The sequence below is a fragment of the Haliaeetus albicilla genome, chromosome 20, assembly GCF_947461875.1.
Source record: "Haliaeetus albicilla chromosome 20, bHalAlb1.1, whole genome shotgun sequence".
NCBI classification, from domain to species: domain Eukaryota; kingdom Metazoa; phylum Chordata; class Aves; order Accipitriformes; family Accipitridae; genus Haliaeetus; species Haliaeetus albicilla.
In genome coordinates this window covers 20,443,113-20,464,852 of record NC_091502.1, presented here as the reverse complement: position 1 = coordinate 20,464,852, position 21,740 = coordinate 20,443,113, and the positions used below count along the sequence as shown (strand labels likewise).

The 21,740-nt window shown below is 40.2% G+C and overlaps 1 protein-coding gene and 1 long non-coding RNA gene across 6 annotated transcripts in view; both read right to left on the bottom strand.

Moving 5' to 3' along the window:
• Positions 1-21,740, bottom strand: part of LOC104318653 (uncharacterized) — a 541,518-nt gene that overhangs the window by 490,770 nt on the left and 29,008 nt on the right. The window lies entirely within an intron of this gene.
• Positions 391-21,435, bottom strand: PCF11 (PCF11 cleavage and polyadenylation factor subunit). 2 transcript variants are annotated; one of them, XM_069808452.1, is made up of 16 exons: positions 20,966-21,435; positions 15,984-16,109; positions 13,495-13,683; positions 12,886-13,077; positions 10,922-12,030; positions 10,467-10,656; positions 9,730-10,372; positions 8,151-9,643; positions 6,745-6,832; positions 5,901-6,020; positions 5,272-5,377; positions 4,504-4,687; positions 3,871-4,026; positions 2,699-2,791; positions 2,118-2,153; positions 391-1,492 (listed from the first exon to the last, which is right to left on the bottom strand). In XM_069808452.1, exons 1-16 carry the CDS (start codon positions 21,152-21,154, stop codon positions 1,283-1,285), a joined length of 5,124 nt encoding a protein of 1,707 aa, XP_069664553.1. In that variant the 5' UTR covers positions 21,155-21,435; the 3' UTR covers positions 391-1,282. The 2 variants fall into 2 exon arrangements, with proteins under 2 accessions (XP_069664553.1, XP_069664552.1); XM_069808451.1 differs by having other exon boundaries at positions 5,272-5,380; positions 20,966-21,434.

Below are 21,740 nucleotides of genomic sequence, written 5' to 3'. Positions count from 1 at the left end.
ACAACCTTAATAGGAGAGTCAAGTAGTTACTCACATCTTAAAAACTGCCTGAAGCCTGACTGTGAAGATGGGAAGAAGTGTTGCAGCCAACAGCAAAATCACCTTCACAGCTGATAATTTCTACTTACATCATACACTAAGGGTGAATTCCAATCCCCCAAGTATCCCCGCTGCAAGAGTAATACACTAGGACTGTGACATTGCTCTTGGACTTTTCGTGCTTGTCTTGCTCCCAGCAGCTTTAAAAATATGCACTAAACACATGGCAGAGCAAATAAGACATTAAATGCGTATTGTTCTCAGACACACAATTGTATGGTTAGTTCCAATCCCACAAACATGCCAGCCACACAAACCCGTTACTGAAAGGAAAAGACTGACACTCAAATATATGCTTAATTTTATTTATTACATTTAAGAAATATTAACATCTCAGGATATCTGGTTTACCATCTAAGTCCAGTCATAAGCAACAAAAAAACCTGTTAACCATGTTTCAGATGAGCATTCTTACATTCATTCCCCCCTGTAACATAAAGAAAGTTTGTTCAGCTGTATTAAATTCTTATGTGTTTGACTAATTGAAAAAAAAAAAATCATTAAAAATGTCTTAACTACCAGGCATCCTGGTTTGTTAACTGTTTGTTGGCACTTGTGTTCACAATCAAGCACTCCAGTTCGTTTGTTAAATTTTCCCCTTCTACCCAGAACTTTTTGTTTTGGTTTTTTTTGTTTGTTTGTTTTTTAAATATCTGGATATGTAAGTTTGTTCAAATAAGTTTAAAAAGAAAATAAATGTACGGTTGTCTGTCTGAGAAGCTCCTGCACTGCTTCCCTTGATAACCCACCTATGGGATAACTGGAGGAAGTTACTTGCTTTCAGCATTTTTCTGAATCTTATTGAGCAAAAGTTCTTTTTAATTCCATTTCAACTGAAAAAAGTACAGAAACACTTCATTTGATGGTGTGCATAAACATTACACTCCATATATAGCAAAAATATCTTTTATTTATAATTTACATTTCCACAAGTGAAAATCGTACATTTTTACATATACCATTTCATTCCATTAAATTTTCACGCATCTACAGAACTTTCACACAATGACACCTGAAACTGTGCAGGCAATAAGAAATTCAAATACAAAAATGTATTTATTAACCAAACAGTAGTTGAGGCCCTGCCTCAGTTGAACATTTTTATTTCATATAAAAAGTATTTGCCTTCCAGAGTTAACACAGCAGCTCTTCTGTAAAAAAAAGAATTCATACCTCAGTTCATTTAAACAGACTCATCAGGTTCTGTCTTGATATCTGTAGATGCAGGTGTGCTCTCTTCTGCACAGGCAGTAGGGGTGTCATCAGGTTCTTCTTTGACTTTAGGTGAGTCGCAGGACTCTGGTGTTTCTTGTTTAACAATGTTCAACATTATATTTAGTGGATTTTCTACAGGAGTCTTGCTGGGAGATGGTGTGCAATCAAATGATGATGTCTGCAGAGTGAAAGTCAATGTAGCATTAACACACATTAAAACAACGATTTTTAGCTTCTTATCCCTTTTACTCTTTTTCAAAATGAAAACAAGTTGACAGTCAAGCACTAAAAAATCCAAACTTCTACTTTATCAAGATCCTAAGAAAACAGATTTATTCTTTAATAGCATTACTTTTTCACAATTACTTTGAAAGGGTATCATCCAAGCAGGGATGAAATGCTTAACACATTACCATAAAGTATTCCCTGCTATCCCCAGGGGAATGGTAACTCCCAAAGCCTTAAAAATGTAACACACACCAACACCCATTTACTCCATTTTTGCAAATTCCTAAGATTACGCACATTACTCAACAATAAATGCATGATGTGTTTTCAAACCATGGTTTTGCTTTAGTCATGTATGACACACAAGCTGTCACAGTACATCACAACAAGAAATACATCTTAGCTAATTCTGTATTATATACTTGCTATGCCCAAAGCCTTCGATTCTTTGTCTAGTCATAGGCAACAGAAACAGGTAGCACATTCTGAACACATCTGCTCCCTGCAAAGTCAGAGATCAAGCAAACAAACTGAAAGCAAAATCCTTCAAAGAATATGAAGAAGGATTCACTTACGTTTTGGTAATCTTCGTAGCAAGATGGATGGTAAATCTGAAAAAGAATTGTTATAAAATTTAAATACATAAATTATAGCAGGATCACTGGTTATGAACAGAACAGTGTCAATTACACACATCACACAATTTGTCTAGAAAAACAATGGAATAAGCAGGCCAAGTATGGTGTCAAATGTAACTGGGAAAAGATTTTGTGTATGTTTATTTAGGAAAAGTTATCATACAAAAGCCTGGTAAGCATTGGGAATTGTTTGTGTACAGCTGTATACAGAAATAATTGAACCAATATCTACACCCATATATAGAGACATTCATTTTTATTTTAGCACTGCAGTATAAGGGAAGGTTAGTGACCCTATACTAATGATATACCCCCTATACTAATGATATACCAGGACTTCAAGCGCTTCCGAAGGTTGAGGTATTTATGTACTTGGAAGCCAGAAAAACTACCATGGGAATGTGTCAGTAGAGAAAGCACTGTTGGCCCTCCCTCCGCACCCCCCTTTTTTTTTTTGCTATAATTCTTCGGGTTGTTTTACTATAAATAAGTATCACATGTAAGTATGATCAGATTACCTTTTCATCTACTCTGATAGCATTCTTCAGGTGCCACTCTTCCTCTTCCTCATCCCAATACTGTTCAAATTGCTCTTGGCAAATTTCACAGCTCTGAAAAGTTATTAGAGTAATGAGATAAATGATGTTATTGTAACAATTTACTAAACACATTAACTTCAAGAACCTAGTAACAGTCAAAAAAGGGTCTTTTAAATTAAGATAAATACATTAAGACTACAACATGATCTTTCATTCACACTTTAAAAATAACTTTAGAAAACTTTACTTAAAAATTCTTTGCGTATAGCTTGCAGACTGCACAATGATCATTGTCTGGCCTTCAAGATTGCTGTCACTTGAGAAAGGTAAGCTTTGCCCTTTTAGCTAGGCAGTCTCTGCAAAACACTTTGTAACCATCTAATGCCATTTTACTGTCATTTAAGACAATACAGTACAGGTATTTAATTGATTTTATTTATGGCATTACCTTCACTCTTCCCCTTAATGGAGAGTCTCAAATTAAAAAGGCAGAACTTTTAGATGAAGCATTAACATTTTTAGTACTTCTGTGCAAAATAATCACCTCAGAGAATGAAGCACAAAAGGTATTTTTTGAAATTAAAACTAAGGCCTTCATGGCTTGATAGCTAGTTTCTTAGAGGCTTAGTTTGTAAAACTAAATTGTAATGCTACTAACATTTGTATTTGATTACTACACCAATTCATCTACCAAAATACATATCTAGTAGTTACTTTAAGATTGAGATATTACTTTGTCCTAATGCCCATCTTCTAATGAAAAAGAAATTTCTGGGTCAAGGTATCAAAAACCCAGCAAACACCATCATAATTTGAATGACAAAGGACTATTTCCAATTCACTTGCTCTATTTACTCTTTCTACGGAAACATTCAGTAAATTAACACACTTTGCCCGTTTCAATTTTGCTAAAATGGTGGGATGCCAATCGGTGTAAATTTTTTTGAACTACAGGAGATTCATACTACTATCTGCCCCTGCAAAACAACCATTACACACACAAATACACTACCTACGAAGTAGTTGCACAGAGGTCCAAGAACAAGACTTCAGTCTACATATAGCCCACTGTATGAAAGAATGCTGTAAACTTCCTTGAAGTATTAGATGATTCTCAGTATCTGGACTAATAAAGGCAAGCTGGAACTTACCTCAACTGCTCCAGCTGGTCCAGCAGGGACACTCTGAAACTCCTTCTCTTTCGCAGCTTCTTGTGTCTTCAACACCACCTCTTCATGAGCTTTTTCAAAAAACTGGCTTTTTGCACGCTCCTCTAGATCGGCTATTTCTTCAAATTCAATCCAGTCCTGAGGAAAAAGTTTTCATTCACACTCAGACACTGATGAATAGCCAGAAATGTTTAAAAAATACATTGGGTTGAAGCAGGAAGAGAAGACATCCCAAAAGTAGCATATTTAATAGATCTTACTTCATTAAAACCGAAGTGCTCCTCACATGCAGCATGAGCACAGTGCACGCTTTCTCACAATGCTACACTTCAAAAAAAGCTTTTTTCAGAAAAACCACTATCCTTCGATTTCCATTCCATCCTCAGTGCGATGAAAACAGTACCAATAGCTTCAAACTGTTTATTGTTCATCATACAATTGACTTTTGTGTTTTGACAGGCATTTGAGAACTACTTGAAATATCTAAGACATCATTGTTTACCAAAGGCCAACTCCCGTGACCATGTAAACTTCAACTGCAATCCTACAGCACATAAACAAGTAAAACACAGAATCCAGCCTGTAATTTATCAAGACACATACTGCATTACTTACTGTTAAACTGTAGTACCATCTTCTGTGTGTAATTTTTCTGCTAACATCTTTTTCTGTCCGGTTCTGACGATAATGCCAATCTAAATGATCTGCATAAACATCTGTCTGTGAAGTAGTGAACCTCATTCCACATGAGTAACACTGAATTCCAGTGTACAGTCGATTTATAACACTATCATAGCGCCTACAAGAAGGGAAAAAAAAGTCTTAACACTTCTTTGAAAAGAAACAGGTAAGAAGTTTCTCAGTAAGTCATTTCATATGCCCACAAGAGTAGAGGAAAAGCATGAATGTATTGTAAGATTAAAGCACACAATATAGCTAAATTCTTCCTGATTTTTGTAACACAACCAATTGATACATTCAAATCACAAACAACGGGTTCATATTAACTATTCATGAGAAACACGCTAGTGCTCTGTTTCATGCCTACTAGCTTCATCACCTAATAGTGCATAAAATGGCAACACTCGCATTTGGCTCAGCTTTGCACACTACCACAAAGGTGGTAAAATTAGTAGTAACGAAGAAACACTGGCTTCAATACATATCACAACCTTACTGATTAAGTAACAACATGCAACTTGTGTAAAGAGAGTTTTCCCAGGTTAATTTTGCCTCTTTTTCCTCCCTCAAGTTCTTCAAGGCTAACATCAAGAAAAAGTGACATATAATCTTTTAAAAGCTCTCAGCTGTCTTGGATTAACTATCTAGATACTACCATGTCACGATTCTTACTACACTGTAAACTCATTCTACTATACGCACTGTCTAAGTTCTTCAACTGTGAAGTTAGTGAGGTCTGGAACATTTTGATCTTCATTCTGGTCATCATCTTCCTCTTCAGCAGCTGGCTGGGCTGATGTTTCATTCACTTCTAGAAAGCATAAAGATACCATTTTATCAAAGTTTCAGTACATTATCAGAAAGAAGTGACATGCTCATGAAAGTTATTTTTAGTCGAATATTAATAAATACGATCTGACTACGCTAAAGTACAAGTGTGCAATAGCCAAGTCAGTCATCCTCTAACATCATTAAAAAAAGCATACAAGATACTGCAAGTTACTCAGAATTTCAATTCAGGAAGACAGTATTTCACCTCTGTCTTTGGCATTAAAATTCAGTCTTCAGAGACACAGAAATATTTCAGAAACTGACAGGAATCTGAGTTACGGAGGCACCGCATCAAAGACAAAACTGACTGCTCTGGATAGCTGAAGCGTACAAATTAAACCAGATACTAAGCATTTACTCCATCACATGCACTAAATTCCTCCCCCCCCCAAAAGTTCAGTTTAAAAAAAAAAAAGTGCAGTTCACAGAAGTTCTTATACTTAGCTTTACACTTCAGCTGTGGATAAACTGAGTAGTTAGAACGTAATGGATCTACATACGTGCTGAAGTGGAGTCAGTTTTTGACAGTTTGAGGATCCCTGTTGACAGCAGTTTAGCAAACAATTCATTGACATCAAGCTGTCCAAGGTGGTTATCAGGATATGAATGTGGAAGGGCTCCTGGGAAAAAACATTGACATTCAAGGAGACAACAGGTTAGCATTAGAAATTTACTTCACTTTTATCAGCATATTTCACAACACACTCTTCCTTCTGCCTCCTGTTTCTTCCATTTTTTTATTTCAAATTATTTACCAACTCTATTTGCTTTATGTCTAGTCCTTGGCTAATTTCTTCCCTTGCAACAGCTTCCTTCATAATGTATTCTGAAGTGCTATCTGAGCTGGTTGCCAATACACAGATTTCTACTGGATAGTGTTTACTGAAATGCAGTATTTTTCTTATTTTATGCTGAAATATTTCACCAGGACCTACTGACTTCATCACGTACTTTAACCATTTATGATGTTTTTAGAAGCTTTTCATTACTAACCACTCACATACTGGCAATGTTTACACACCCTGACAAATTCAAGCCAGACCTACAGACTGGTGCCTTCCAGAAAAGCAGACCAAAATTTCCCTTTTGATTTTTTTTTTCTAGCACAACTACCAAAACCACATGGTTAATGAAGACTAATGAAAGCCTTCACCATTTGAGGGAAAACACTTAAGAGATGAAGGTACTACAGAAACCACATCTATGGCCACCTCACTGAGAAGGCTTCCCTTAGACCACACAGACCTAGCACACCAGGACATTACAAAAGGGTAATTTTTGTGGCTACTAACAAACAGAACAATCCAAAAGAAATAATAGGAAGTTAATTATTTTGTTACAGACCTGCAGGGTTCTGAACAAAACTTCCAGGATTTGGCAAATACTGTTGACCTTGGCCGTAAGGCCCTGCTTGAGCAGACATGAGAGAAACCTGTGAAAGTAAACATTTAAGTATTTTTTGTATAATAATGCCATTATAAACTTAGGGTTTTTTTAATTTTATCATTAACTTCTAGATGTTTCTCAATAATTTTATATATATTAAACTCCTTCCAGGAGTGAACCATGTCAGTTTGGTATTGAAAGGTCCACAAATGACTATGTTACCTTTCCCTCATTTTCATTTCCCACTAGAAAAATTTCAGAACACATACTCATTTTGCCTAACATTTAAATTAAAAAAAACACCTTTTCTTCTACCTATCGAGCCTTCAGTCACATTTTCCAAACACAGTACTTCCTTTTAAATTGCTCCTGTTCACCAAAACAGAGCTCATCAGAAAGAAACCTGAGAAACCAGTAAACGTCTATTAACAAATGCTACAATTCTTATACAAATACTGAAATAGCATTCACTATATGAAACACATCTTTAAAGCAGAACTTTTCAGCAAACCAGCTACGGTAAGCTTCAGGTAGAAAAACAGTTTTTATAACACACCCATAATAAAAATGGGTTAGCTGCTTTCTGGATTTGCAAATTATTTAAAATTTTATCCCATTACAGGTCAGCAGGACACATTACCTGCTTTTGTACAATCAGTTAACTCTTCATGTTCAATTATTATCCCCCAAATGAAAAATTCTCTCTAAAATCTCTAATCTACTGAAAGAGATGACATCATGTTCACTGATGTAAAGTATCATTTTCCCCTTTCGAGAACACTTCTAACACGCAACAGCAAAGACAACTAACTCATAAAGCATGCCAGTGCCAAGATAATTTTAAAAGACTGTAATTCAACAATGTCCGCATCTTTCTCAATTCCCCCAAGTTATGGGTATCTCTTTAAAACTGGCTTGTCACCAGTACTAACAGCTGCAAAAAGACAACAGAATTATTTTGGTCCATTTTAATTCTACACCTCTTAGAAAAATGAATCATGTATATTCACTTACATCATCTTTCATCATCACAGAATTCACTTTTGTGCAAGTTTAATGAAAACACCCCAGGCTTCCAAGTACCTAGTTTTGTTTTCAAGTTAAAAATACTTATTTCACTGTCACATTCTGAGCTACAAAGTGATCGTAAAGATCCACTATTTTGTTTAATTCTTAAAAAATAGCAAAACATGTCCTTAAATTATATATAAACTGCTGAAGAAGGATGACTTTTTTAGCTTGAAACTGGCTCCCAGTCTGCCAGCTCTTCAGAAAAATCTTCAATTTTTAAAGGAATAAAACCTTCTAATTCTCTACACAAAAACACTTCTCCAAGCAAACCGTTTAATGCAATCAGTTCTTACCTGATTACTTCCCATTGGCATATTATTGAAGTTTCCATATTGAGGACCCTGAAGACCTTTTTCATCAAAGTAATGTCCAGCTCTCAATGGGAAGTTCTGTGCTCCTGGGCCAGCTGGTCCATTGAAATTTGGTCCAGGCGAACCATCAAATATATCCGGTCTCTGGAACTGCATCCCATGAGATGGTCCATTGTAGCCCTGGCCGGGATGATCGACAAACGGACCACCTTGTCCATATGGTGACATTTCTAGTCTTGAGGCAGGATGGTTAGCTACATTTTCAAAACGTGCACCTTGAAGGCCAAGGGGCAAGTCAAATCTAGAGGCTGGCTGGTGAGGTCCATCAAATCTTTGAGGTATGGCTGTATCAAATCGGGGTTGTGCCTGCTGGCCAGGTGCCCTTTCAAATCTTGGACCAGGCTGTCCATGAATTCCATCAAATCTTTGCAAGAGAGACAGCTGTCCAGGCTGACCATCAAATCCAGCTGCGTGACAACCATCAAATCTCGGACCGGCCCGACCCAGAGGACCATCAAATCTAAGTCCACCAGCTCCCTGGTGTACTGGTCCATCAATCAACCTAGGACCCACACCTGGCTGACCATGTGGTCCTTCCAATCTGAGCCCACCACCTGATGGTCCATGTGGCCCCTCAAACCTGAGCCCACCACCTGATGGTCCATGTGGCCCCATAGGCTGACCATGTGGCCCCTCAAATCTGAGGCCACCTCCAGGTTGACCATGGGGCCCCAATGGCTGTAAATGTGGCCCCTCAAACCTGAGGCCACCTCCTGGTTGACCATGAGGCCCCAAGGGCTGACCATGGGGTCCCTCAAACCTGAGACCACCCCCTGGTTGACCTCGAGGCCCCATAGGTTGACCGTGAGGTCCCTCAAACCTGAGACCACCTGAAGGCTGACCACGGGGACCCTCAAACCTGAGACCAACCCCAGGTCCTTCAAATCTAGGACCACCTACAGGCTGCCCTGCAGGCCCCTCGAATCGCAGAGGCCCACCTATCTGCCCAAGAGGTCCCTCAAACCTCAGTGGACCTCCTCCACCAACCTGTCCTGGGGGTCCTTCAAACCTCAGGGCCCCTGCGAGCTGCCCTGGTGGCCCATCAAATCTTAGGGGTCCAGCTCCCCCTGCTCCTGCTAGTGGTCCATCAAACTGAGAGGCACCAGCCCCCACCAAAGGCCCCTCAAATCTCATAGCAGCCTGTCCAGGTGGCCCATCAATTCTGGAACTTGAACCAGCAGCAGGACCATCAACAAAAGGACTTCCTTGTCCATCTACCCCAACCCTTGCAGCAGCCTGTCTAGGTGAGCCATCAAATAGAGGTCTGTCTTCCATTAGTGCGCTTATCCTCTGCTTTGCTTCAATGCTTCCAAATCTTGATCCTGGACTTTCCGGAAACGGTGCTTTCTCTGGATCTTCATATCTAGTTCTTTTGAAACGTTCACTGAATGGTGATCTTGGTTCCTCTCGAACACCTAAACAACCCAGAACAAACCAGATAACCAGTCACTAAAATGTTGCCAATTACTTAACAGATTTAAAATAAAAGAAAAGCACATACCAGCTTGCCCAAGAAGCTGTCTGTCTTCACGATTATCAAATCTGCAGATTGCATCACCGTCTATTTTCTGGAACTCTGTTGTGCTTTTCCCCTGTTGTCTGAGAGCATCTCTAAATTCATCTGACTCTCCCCAGCTGTCATAAGGATCAAAGTTCTTAGAACCTCTTGCTCCTTTAGTAGTATTTTGTTCCTCAAGTCTTCGTCGACTCTCAAGTGGTGAGAGGTTATCGGCAAAAGGTCTGTTAGTGCCACTTACAGGAGAGTGTCTCCTTGATCTTTCTCCAAACGGTTCTTTTCTGTCGAACTGTACTCCACGCTTGGCTTTTGCTTGCTCACATTCTATTCCAGAAAGCAATGCATCGGGTATATGATAATCCAAAATATCATCAGGATCCAACAGATCAAGCCTTGACAATGAATGCTGAACTTGTGTTCGTTTTAGTTTAGCCTTATGTTCATAATATGTTAGTTCTGCATCCGACAGAAGAGGTTTCTTCTTCAAACCACATTTTTCTTCTGTAGGGTTATCCCAGACATTACATCTGTGCTTTCCTTCCTGATATTGGAACAGCTGTCGGATCTGATGAGCTACCATGAGGAACTCATCTTGTGTTATTTCACCAGATGTTAAACGTTCATTTGCCTAGAATATAAAGTTAAAGTTTAGACTTCCAAAGAGAAAAGAAAAGCAAACTATACCCAGGATACTTCTATGAAGACAGATTTACCAATATTACCTTCTTAAGTAATTCCCTCTTGCTTGCAGATGTCAATTCTTTGGGGATCTGTAAATTGGCATCCACACTTAAGCGGTGCTGCTGCTTTGGTGCTCGGGGTGATAAAATTCCTTTGCCAGCAGGCCAGTTTTCCCGGTGTCTTTGGTGAGGGGATTTACCAAGTGCTTGGTGTTCTTCATTCTGCTGTGAGCTGAAAGCAAGAATGTATTTAAAATACAGATTACTCCTTTATTCAGGACATAACTGTTACATCCCTATTAGAACTGATCATGGCAAAACAGCACTATCACCTTAGAATCTAAGTACGTATCACTTCCATATTTCACTAGTAGAAGTAAGTTAAACTTATCAATTTTAACAACCTGAACATTGCCTCCCAAAGCCAACTATACTGAAGTCAGCAGCAGAATTTCCACTGACTTTAAATAGAAGTCGTTTAAATGATAGTAACTTACTTTTTATTTTCTTCCCAACCAGATTTCCACCTCTTGCCTGATTTGGATCCTTGCCAATTTTCTGCATTCTCCTTTGGATCAGGAGACACTTTTGTAGAATGCTGGCTTGCTGCTTCTTGGGGCCTGTCTTCTTGGGCTTTTTTCACTCTCCTCGGATCTCGCACCTCTTGTTTAACGTTTCTCTTATTAGAATTTCTTTCATCTCTTGCTGCTTGTGTGCCTTCTTCAACATGAGACTGCTTAGGGCCTATCTGACGTATCTTTCCTATTTTAGGAGTTGATGAAGTGGGAGATAAACTCCTAAGTCTTCTTTTCGGTGATCTCCTCTCTCGTCTTTTTGGAGAATGCGTAGATGGTGACCGTGCCTTAGGAGAGCGTGATCGTGACCGTTTTCTATTACTTGATCTCCCTTGTTTTCCACCCTGTTTTTCTGACTCCTCTGTAGTCGTGTCTTGTTTCTGAACAGCACCATTAATCACTTTATTTCTGCTGCCTACTGGTCTATGTTCACATGTCTTATGTTCCTCTTTTTCTTTTTTCTCTGTACTTCTCCGCTTTTCTTTCACCTCCTCCTCTTTGCCCTCTGACTTATCTTGAAGATGTCTTTTCAGTCTTGGATCCCGCTTACTAATTTCAGATACTTTTGTGCTTTCACATTCCTGGCTTTTAGTATCTTTAGCATTGGGTAGCTTATTTTTCAAAGGGGATGGTGATTTAGATTTTGCTTCTGACTGGTCAAGTTCTTTCTTTTGTGTTTTTTCACTTGCTTTCAATTTTTCTTGCTTTGTTGAGTTTTGTTTTTCAGCCTGTGTTGTTTTGTTTGCCTTGGTATCAGACTGACTAGTTGTGTTTGGTGGAAATTCTTTCCTATGAGATTGATCTTTAGCATGAGAAGAATGTTGAGCCATCCTATTAAGTCGGGGATCCCTATTTACTATTTTGATATCATGAAGTGGAGGACTTGGGGATGGTTTGTTTTTTTCGGATTGCACAGCAGTCTGATGAGGTGGTTTAACTGTCATGTGAGGTGTGGGAGACATGTGTTGCTTGGAAGGTGCTGGAACTGAAGCTATAGTAGATGATCCTTGCTGAACACTAAGAGATACAGCCTGAAATAGGAAAAAATCCAGCATTAATCTGCATGACATAACTCCTACCCCAAGATGATCATAGTCTGTCTCGAAACCAAAAGTATAAATAGAAATGTCTTGAAAGTTACGAGATTCAACCATTTAATTCAAATGACCCATTAATTGTTAATCAAAAGTGCTAAAATAATGCAGTACCATTACAAAAGATCAAATTCAATATAATGCAAAATCAGTACTACAAAGTCAATACTGCAAAACATGTTACTTAGGCACATGTTCTCATTACAGCATTAGTCTTTCTATATATTCCACGTGTTCAAGGCAACTAAGCTGCCAACTATCTGATATAATTTTCGTATTTCTACACTGCAAAGATGCTTTATTTTGGTACCATCAACTGTCAACATAGCAAGACTTTCAATTACGCATGTAAAAAATACAGCTTAACCACCATCTTCAGATGGTGGCATCAAACCAACCTGACCTAATGAGGAAAGTGCCTTTATTTCCAACAATCACGCTTCCTTGGTCTCTAAGAGCAAATATATTTGGAAAAGCCTGGTTTGCTGTAAGCCGCAAGAAGAGGTGGAAGACAAGGATCATTGGCAGGCATCACTTTGGAGAGAAGTTAAAAACAGAAAACCAAGAACTTCACCTTTTTTTTTACCTCTATTTTGAGTGTAACCCTTAAGGTTTTTAGGTAACAAATACTGTTCAGGAACCCCAGATCAACCTGCATTACTCTAGTCCTAAAATAGCTATGCTTCTCTATCATGACAAAAAAATAATGTAGGGCAGTTACCAGTATAGCTAAGTACTGTCCAAAAGAGAGTGAGTCCCAACTATAAAAGTTTCATCAACTATCTTACTCACCAACTGTGCTTTAGTTTGTTCCAGCTCCAGCTCTAATTTTTTTTGCTGAAGTTCTAACAACTGCTTTTGCTTTGCAAGCAATTGCTGCCTTATCAGTTGCTCCTGTGTCAAATTCTTTTGTATTTCAGGAACAGCTGGAGGAGTAGAGGCACCAGAAGTGACAGCAGAGGTAGGTGCAGTAGATTCCTCTGGCTAAAAACAGAATAAAAAAAAGTTACATTTAAAATCCTGATGGAATCAACTAACTCCACCTCCCTGAACTGTTATCATGATCCAGTACTGCGACTTAGTTTGTATAACAGTTATAAATTGCATTTTTAATGCAAAATATAACTAAAAGAATTTGAAACTTTTGCCCCATTAGAATTTGCCTGCTGTGACAGGTGTACATGATTTAATATAAATTAATCAGTGTTCCAAAAATCTAGAATACAGTTTTGAAATATAAAACCCAAACCCATCAAATATTCTGAATTCGGAAATTCCTCTTACCTGTCTACAAACGTCAGATACTTCATTCTTAATATACTAAATTGTCAAAAAGCAGCATACAAACAATGAAAACTACACGTATTACCATCTGTTCACACAGTAGGCATAAAGACTTACCGATTTATTTAAAAATTTAGGATTCACATGGATGCTAGAAGTATTCACATTTGGGGGCAGAGGTTTAATTGGCCAAGCAGGATCTAATGAGTTGACTCTGACATCAAGTGCATATAGTTTCTTCAAAGGAAAAATATCATCCCATGTGGAGCGTAATTTAAATAAACTTTTCCTAGTATTTTCATCCACCTAAAACAATAAAACAATTCTATGGCTTGTTAAGTTAATATAAAACAATTTCTTAAAACTTTTCTGTAGAACTTAAGATTTCATTTATTTCCTATTTCTATCAACAGTTTGGCATTTTAACACATTGAACTTGCTATACAGAATTTATAAGCAGTGCAGATCATACGTCTATACCAACGGAACGAGTAACAGAAGTTCAAATGTAGAATTGTTGTTTCAAGGCCATTTGAAGGTTTTATTGTGTATTACCATTCTCTGAGAATTTTCTTTCAACTTTTCCATTACCAAAATTCTCATTTTACTTGCCCAATTTCTGTGGAAAAAATACAGTAACAAAAATATTGAAAGGCAACAGCCTCTGAGACAATACATTATTAAAGTGTTTGTGCTGAATGGAGTGTAACAATGATAAACAAATCAGGAAACAACAAACTTTGTGAACAGAAAAGGTGTTTTGCTCAGCTGTTTAGTCACTGAAGGATTTTTTTTTCCAACAAATGCAACAAAAAGGGTATTAGCTAAAATGAAGTCAATTATATTTCAGTCCAGCTGCAAAATTAGACCCATCTGTGAGCCACAGATCAAGCACACTTGTAGGACCAGTGCCCATTTTACCTCTTCACAAACAATTAGTTTGGATTATCTCATGACAGGTAAGTTAGAAATTTACAGTAAAGCAAAATTTAGGTCATCTCATAACTTGAGTAGTTCAATTAAACAATAAATGAAAAACACTTGAGGACAAAACATATGCAGCTGTCCTAATGCCAATATCCCAATTCAATCATTGACTACGCAGATGGGGTTTGCTGCAGTTTTATTTTTAAGATATTACAGCAAGACAAAGAATAGTCTGGAAAGTTTGGAGGTTCTTTCAGGGAGGAGCAGGAACTTCAACAAAAATAATTCATACTTAGCTACTGGGGGGGTGCCTCTATACAATTTTCAATGAGAGGGTATGAAGTTCACTGCAAAAGGTGCAGAAATGACTGAGCAGAAGTTTCTGACTTCATCAAGTGTCTAAAGATACTTTAGTGACCATTTACTGATAAAAAAAAATTTTTAACAATGTCAGTACTGGAGTTCTACTTGCATCTTTTAACACGACCAATTAAGCTATTAGAAGTGACTGCTACTTTACACATTTAATTAATACACATTAATTAAACATTTCTAGTTAGCTTAGTAGACAGTTAACCTATAAAACTCTGAAAATTAATTATTATCCAGAGCTTCAGCTGCAACATTAAATGCAACTCAGTAAAAGAACATTCACAATCTAGTACTGAAGAAACAAGTAAGCGTCTACCTATCTTATCTACTCTACATACAGGAGTTTAAGTGTTCTGTGGTCATTATTACAATCTATTCCTTATTTCATCATGCATTTTACATCTGAAAACCACGTATAAAGCATACTGGGATCTCAGATCCTCACTGATATGTAATGGTAGATAAATATGCAAAAGCTCCATTCATCTCATTCATATGAGATGCCACTTTCTTATAGCATACAGGAAACCAAATTTAACCCTTCACTTCTGATCCAACTTACACCCATTCAAGCCCAGCCTTCCAAAAACTGGACTATGATTTGCCTTTCTCACTGAGGAATATGCACAATTGCTTCATTGGGTTTAAAGATTAAGAGCAAAAATTAAAAGATATGGCAGCAGTTTTCACTGTTGAATGAAATTAAAACACGTGTTTGTAATGTAATATAGCAATACATTCTAAGACCCTTTCCCCCAACCAGCATTTTTTTCAAATCACAGACCACCAGGAGAGAATAAGGTGTCAGTGCTATTCACTCTTCACAGTTTAAGCACTCATTTTGCACATCATGAATTAAATAAATCAGACAAATCTAACTACAGAGAGAGAAGCTCTGAGAAATCCACAATAAACTGATTCTCAGTCTATTCTTCGCATAAAGACTATCTCAAAAACAAACCAACAATTCATAATTGATTGGTTTATACATTACAAAAAGTCCATCCAGGTAAGCAATCAGTAACCAAAATACTGTTAGTAAAATCTTGCCTGGATAGGAAAATTACAAATGGTTATGAACCAAATTAAATTAAGTAAGACTTTGCATCTTTCAGCTAACATGTAACTTTCGTGCTTGATAGCAGCAGGAATAATCCTCCACAGTATAGATACAATACTGAGATTTATAAAAAACAATCCATTTGTATAGTTCACCACCCAAGAAAACCCAAAACTGAAAGCATGTATTTATTTTACCAGGAACAAATTTTGCTTAGAATACAGAACTTTTCTGAAAGTGTATATACCTTTTCAAATACACAAATAAATGTTGCAACTAGGTTTTTAGTAAATGCAGTAAGATATTCTCTTCCCACATTCTTGACAATGGAATCCATAAGGTACATAACAGGGAGCTTCTCTGATGCAGGAGCCTGGAGTAATAAAAAGAAACTGAGAAGTTTAGTACAACAAAAACATATTTTAAGCTTTTTAAATAAAGGGATTACCAATCCCAGAAATACAGACCTCTCTTTTTGGTTGCCACTATAAACACCAAGGGATTTGGCTTGGGATTTTTTGTTTATACAAAAACTTATTCTGGAAAATCGATACTCAGTTCAAAGTATAACGCAGTGGGTCTATCACATAAAAAAGGAACACCTTAGATTATTTTGTTTGCGTATCAAAGCTTTGGAAAAAGGGGGGGGAAAAAAAAAGAAGAAAAAAGCAGCCCACAAGACAGTATTGCCGCTAGTGTACTGAGTGTAACCTTTCAAAACCCACTTGAGAAAGTAACTTTAGCAGGAAACCATCGTTAGCACTTCAAGGAACTTCTAAAAAATAGTTCATAATTCAAACCTCCTGAATGCTTGTTTTTCTGGATTTCACAGAACACAAATCAGACTTCTGGCAAACAGCCCAAATTAGTGAACTTCTGCAGCCGTAGATTACATGTCGAGTATCAACAGTCTTTTCATAAACTACACGCAGAATAGGTAACAAATATTTCACTGTAATCCAAACGGACAGAGCAAGGAGTCCCATTCTCTCTTGGCACTTGTAGATAGTGACAGTTCAGATTTCCAGAGTGCATGCAAAAATGCACAGTCAGAACAAAGTTCAAAATGCAGACAAAACTCAATCATCTAGTCGACCGGGTAAATACACAGACAAGCTCAGGAACTGCAACCATGATTTTCACAGAAGGGAGTCTTCAAACTCTGGACACATCTTTGCTACAAGAGAAGGCTTGGGTTTTTGTTGTTTAGTTGTTTGGGGTTTTTTTAAAATCCATTTTCAAAAAACTTGTAGCAAGTTTGTGCGATAGAAGTGTGGTGACGCTGGACCGCTACAGCGACTTCTAACGTACACAAAGCACTACTGGCCCAAATCAAGGTGATTTTAATGCCCACCGTTGGCTTTCACAAAGCAGAAGGCACAGCAAAGTTCCAGAAAACATCAGCAAGTACACAGACTTGTTGAAGAGGACAACATGAAAGACACCACCACAAGCCGTGTGTTGACCATGATACCCTTAGAAGAGCATCCACTCATAATACTTTAAGTCCTGTTCACCATCCTGTAAGCTCAGGATAAAACCAGAATAACTTCACTCACTGCTCATTTTCAACAGGATAGGCTACTCAGTTAATTAACGACACCTTACTTCGCAGCCCCGTTGTTCAGACAAGTGTGTGGAAGTGCTCTTGCTTTACAATTTTAGATTTAATTCCTTCCCCTTTAAGGTGGTTCACAGAAGGGCACCAAGTCAACAATATTTTTATATGGGTAAATCGCAATGTCTCCTCGCCCTTAAATGTGTATTAATTTACTGTGACCTGAAACTTAATATTGAAGAGGGTAGAATTCCTTGTTAGTTGGGGTGGGGGGTGAGGGGGGGTGTCACTGCCTTTGAGCATATTGAAAAAAAGTAAAAACAGGCAGGTGGTGTATTTTGTACGTAAGACAACAGAAAAATGCAGTTAACTAATTGCAGCACATTAAAAGCCTATCTCACACTACAATGTAATACTGAGCTGTAAACAAGCTAATATGCAACAGTGTTAGAATAAATGCATCTCTCTGGCCTCAAAAAACAAAGACTGTGGGTCTACAGCTACTTAATATTAAAATGTCTGTGGAATACTGGTTTCTTCTTTAAAGCAGTCTGCACAATGGCACATTAAAACCACTAACTTTTAAGTTCTGAATGCCTGCCTTTATTAGAAAGGACAGTGCACCATTTCTGACTTTTAAAGTCAGCTGTTACGGAAACAAAGAGCTGTCTCAGAAGTACCTATGACCAGGAGCTACTGACACGGTATGTCATATTCTTCCATTTCACCAATGTATGGAAGTAGCTCATAATACTTAGCTAAGCTTCAAGTTTGAGATGCTGGGGAATCACTTAGTAGCAAAGGCACTGTGACAAGTTTAACTGTCACTTTCATTATGCATCAGACTGTTAGAAGTAATCACACATGGAAGCACCGTAATCTAGTAAGGAAGCCTACTTCAAACTACGGCACAGAATTAGAAGCTCATCAGCATACCCTGCTTCAAATATAAGATACTCAGGTGTCACATTTTAAGAACCATGACTTAAATATGGTTGGAATATTTAAGTTTTCTCTTCTGGAAATGTTTATCATGTCAAGGTATCTAGTACATATTCCAATAACCACAAAAGGGAATCCCAGACTTGAATGTATTTTGTTTTCAGGTGGTCTATACAGTATCCCCTAGCAAGAAAGGTGCCCACATGACACTAACCAAAAGGCAGGGAGGCGCCGCATAATCACCAGAACACAGAAGAACGCTAACTCTGAGCTCATCAGCATAATATTAAAGACTTCATTACAGAATTCCCACTGTTCCTTCAAATAATGTAGAAAAGCTACTGTTGGAAATGTGTGGCTCTTTTTTATTAGTTTCCTAAAAGATTTCAAGTTTAAAATCATATCTGGCAATTGAACCCCAAGTCACAAACTCGTGCAAAAATTTGTTTAAAAAAACCAACCTTGTATACAAAATGGGTCTTGGAAACAAATTCTGCACTATACAATGGTAAATAAAAAGACAAATACATATTTCACACTTTTTATTTACAAATTTTATAATACCAGTCACACATTTCAGAACCATTTATTAAATTGTAAAGCAGACCACTCAAGTTTTACACTAAACAAACTGTCTCCAGGCAACACTTTTTAAAAGTGGCTTAGTAAAGGAGATCACTTTCCCAGAAACAACTAAAAACTTGCCTTGAATAAACCACAGTCACAAACAGTAACTAGGTAAAACTAACCATTGATACAGGATTTAAGACATCTTTAAAAAAAACACACTTCAGGGCAGGCTCTAAATCACCCAGAAATGAAAAAAAAAAAAATTTGACAGCATTGATATTTATCACAAATCATTTTATACACATCCACTGCCCTTTAGGAGATATAATGGTGAGATCTATTAGATTATGAGGTCACCTCCCCAAGGAATGGCCAAACTCGGCCACTGGCAGCATTTAAAACTAGACTGGAAGAGGTCTGTGGAACACTAAAAAGCCATCCTGCATTGATAGAAAGATAGATTAAATAACTTAAGAGATCCTTCCCTCCCCATCATTAAGATAGTACAATTCTCACCATTATAAACCACGATTTAAAGCCAAAGGAAAAAAGCCTTTGAACACCTGAGATCAGAGGGAGCAAGGGAAACAACGGGGGAGGGGTGACTGGCACGAATAGGGGGGGGATTGAAAGAAGAACCCTTTTCTTACAAAATGCTCTTGTTAAAAAGGTGCTGTAAACCCCCATCCATGTGCTGTGGCTGACTGATGTCAGCAACTGCCTGGGTTGGGCTCAGAGGGAGCCTCCTCTTTCCCTTCTTTTTATATCATGTGCCTTTCAGACGCCATGTTAGGATCCTACAGGCTGCTGCAGTTTCTACAGTCAGGGAGAATTTCTTCTTCCCCATCCTCAACCAATAAACTTCTCTAGCCAAAATAAATTAAATACGCACACAACACTAGCATTACTCAGGGCACAGATCACCTGAAATCCAAACAGATTATCCCAAGCCCACAGAATTTTCTCTAATCAGGCAGAGCAAAACAATCCCCATCACCACCACACACAATTTTCTATCCGGAACAGATGATCACCTTTCACCCACAAACTTTTCTATAAGATAAGGGTGCCCACCCCCCGCAAAATAATACCTCACAGGGACCGCACTGGGAAAATAGCCTTAACTGATACTTAAAAGTCATTATATTTAGCCCTTCAGAAGTGGACAATTTGCGTGCTATAAACTTAACCTTATTTTTATTCCTTTAAACTACCCCCAAAAAAACCCCAACCCTCCACAGTATCTCCCAGTCAGGCCCTCTCTAATGATCGCAATATTCGTCTGCTGTCGAAATCGCTAAATACAAGGGTTTAGACACCAGATTCGAGACACTGAATCCTGGCTCCACGTAGGGGGAAAGCCCAGCTACAAGGGCGAGGTGCTGCTGCCCAGTCACTGCCAGGCCGCCATGTTGTGTCTGGTATTTACACGGGGCTTAAATCGCGAGCCACGCTGCCCTCCCAGAGCTTTTGGTGGGGCGAGTCCCAAACCCTCCCCCCTGCTACGAACGGGGTGGTGTGGGGGCAGTTCCCCTCCCTCGAGTCCCCTGCTCCCTGTGGGGTGGAGGGTAGAAGCAGAAGCTCAGCGATGGAAGGAGGAGCCCCCGACGCCTCGCCCCGTGCTCCCTGATCCCACCTAAGACACGCTTCCCCTCCGCCTGCTTCCCCCACAGCGGCCGCAGCCTCCTGGCCCTCTCCCCACTGCCCCGGCCGGGGCGCTCCCCTCCCCGCCCCGAGTCCCCGGCACCCTCCATCCAGCTCCGTCGGAATCCTGGCTCTCTCTGCTCGCCCCCTCATCAGCCGCCACCTCCCCCAACTACCTCCACGTCCCCTGAGCCCCGCTGCCTCGCCGGCCCCCGCCCCAAGCCCGGCCATACCCACCCCGCCGCTGGCCTCCTCGCCCCATCCGGCCCGCTGCCTCCCCCCCAGCCTCCCCCCCTCTCTCGCCCTGTTTCCGTCTCTCGCCCTCGCTGCTTCGCCGTCTCTCCCTGTCCCCTCTACCCTCCTCCTCCTCCTCCTGCCGCCCCTCTGCCCGGCTCCGCCCGGGGGCCATCTCCCCCGCGCCCTTCCTCCTAGCCCCCGAGGCCGCCCTAGCCCGCTGCCCCGGCCGGTCCCCCCAGCAGTATAGGTAGGAGTAGTAGTCGGTGGAATATAAAAACCTTGGCGATTTGCGCCTCGATCAGGGAGACGATGTCCTTGGCGAAGGGCACGTTCTCCTCGGCCAGGATGGTCAGCATGTTGATGTGCGGCTTGCTGTTGAACGTCAGGTCCTCCAGCGATGACTGGTAATCGCGGCACGCGTCCTCCCGGGCCTCGCTGCTACCAGCGCTGCTCTCCGGGGCCGACATGCTTCTCCGACCGGGGCCCGCACCAGGACCCGACCCACCGACCGAGAGCCCCCTCCCCGCGATCCCCTGCCGCCGCCGCCGCCGAGCGATGCCGCCCCCCCCGCCGCTGCCGCTGGGCTCCTCTACCGCATCCTCCGGGCTGCGGCTCCCGCTGGCTGTGGTGCTGCCGTTCGCGCTGCCGCTCCTTCAGCCGCCGCCGACTCAGTCTCAACGCTCACAAAATGGCGGCGGCGGCTACGGTTCGCAAACCTCTTCCTCCAACCGTTGCGTCATGTGAAATTGTTCTCAGGAAAGGGGCCGGCGGCTTGGAAAGCCCCTTTTGTTCGCTGGCTGCGCCCCGATTGGCCGGCGTCCCCTCTGCTCAGCTCGCGATTGGCTCGCCCACTGCGACGGCGGCCTCTAATTGGCTAGCACCGCCCTTCGCCCCCTTCGATTGGCTCCTGCCCTAAAGCCCCGCTCTCACCCCGGCGTCCCGACTCGCAATTGGTTGCGTTTCCCGACGCCCCTGCTCCTAACCCGCTGCGCCTCTTCCTACCGCCTTCCCTCCCTGCCCGCAGCTCTGATTGGTGGCCCGCGCGATCCCGCC

Bases quoted from the DNA above. Each gene is read 5' to 3' on its own strand.
- PCF11 (XM_069808451.1), bottom strand. From the start codon at position 21,154: ATGTCGGCCCCGGAGAGCAGCGCTGGTAGCAGCGAGGCCCGGGAGGAC. The intron at 16,110-20,965 runs GTTTTTATATTC...TTATTACTCCAG, and splicing joins TCGAGGCGCAAATCGCCAAG to GCTCCTGCATCAGAGAAGCT. The intron at 13,684-15,983 runs GTATATACACTT...TTATTGTTTTAG, and splicing joins TTATTTGTGTATTTGAAAAG to GTGGATGAAAATACTAGGAA.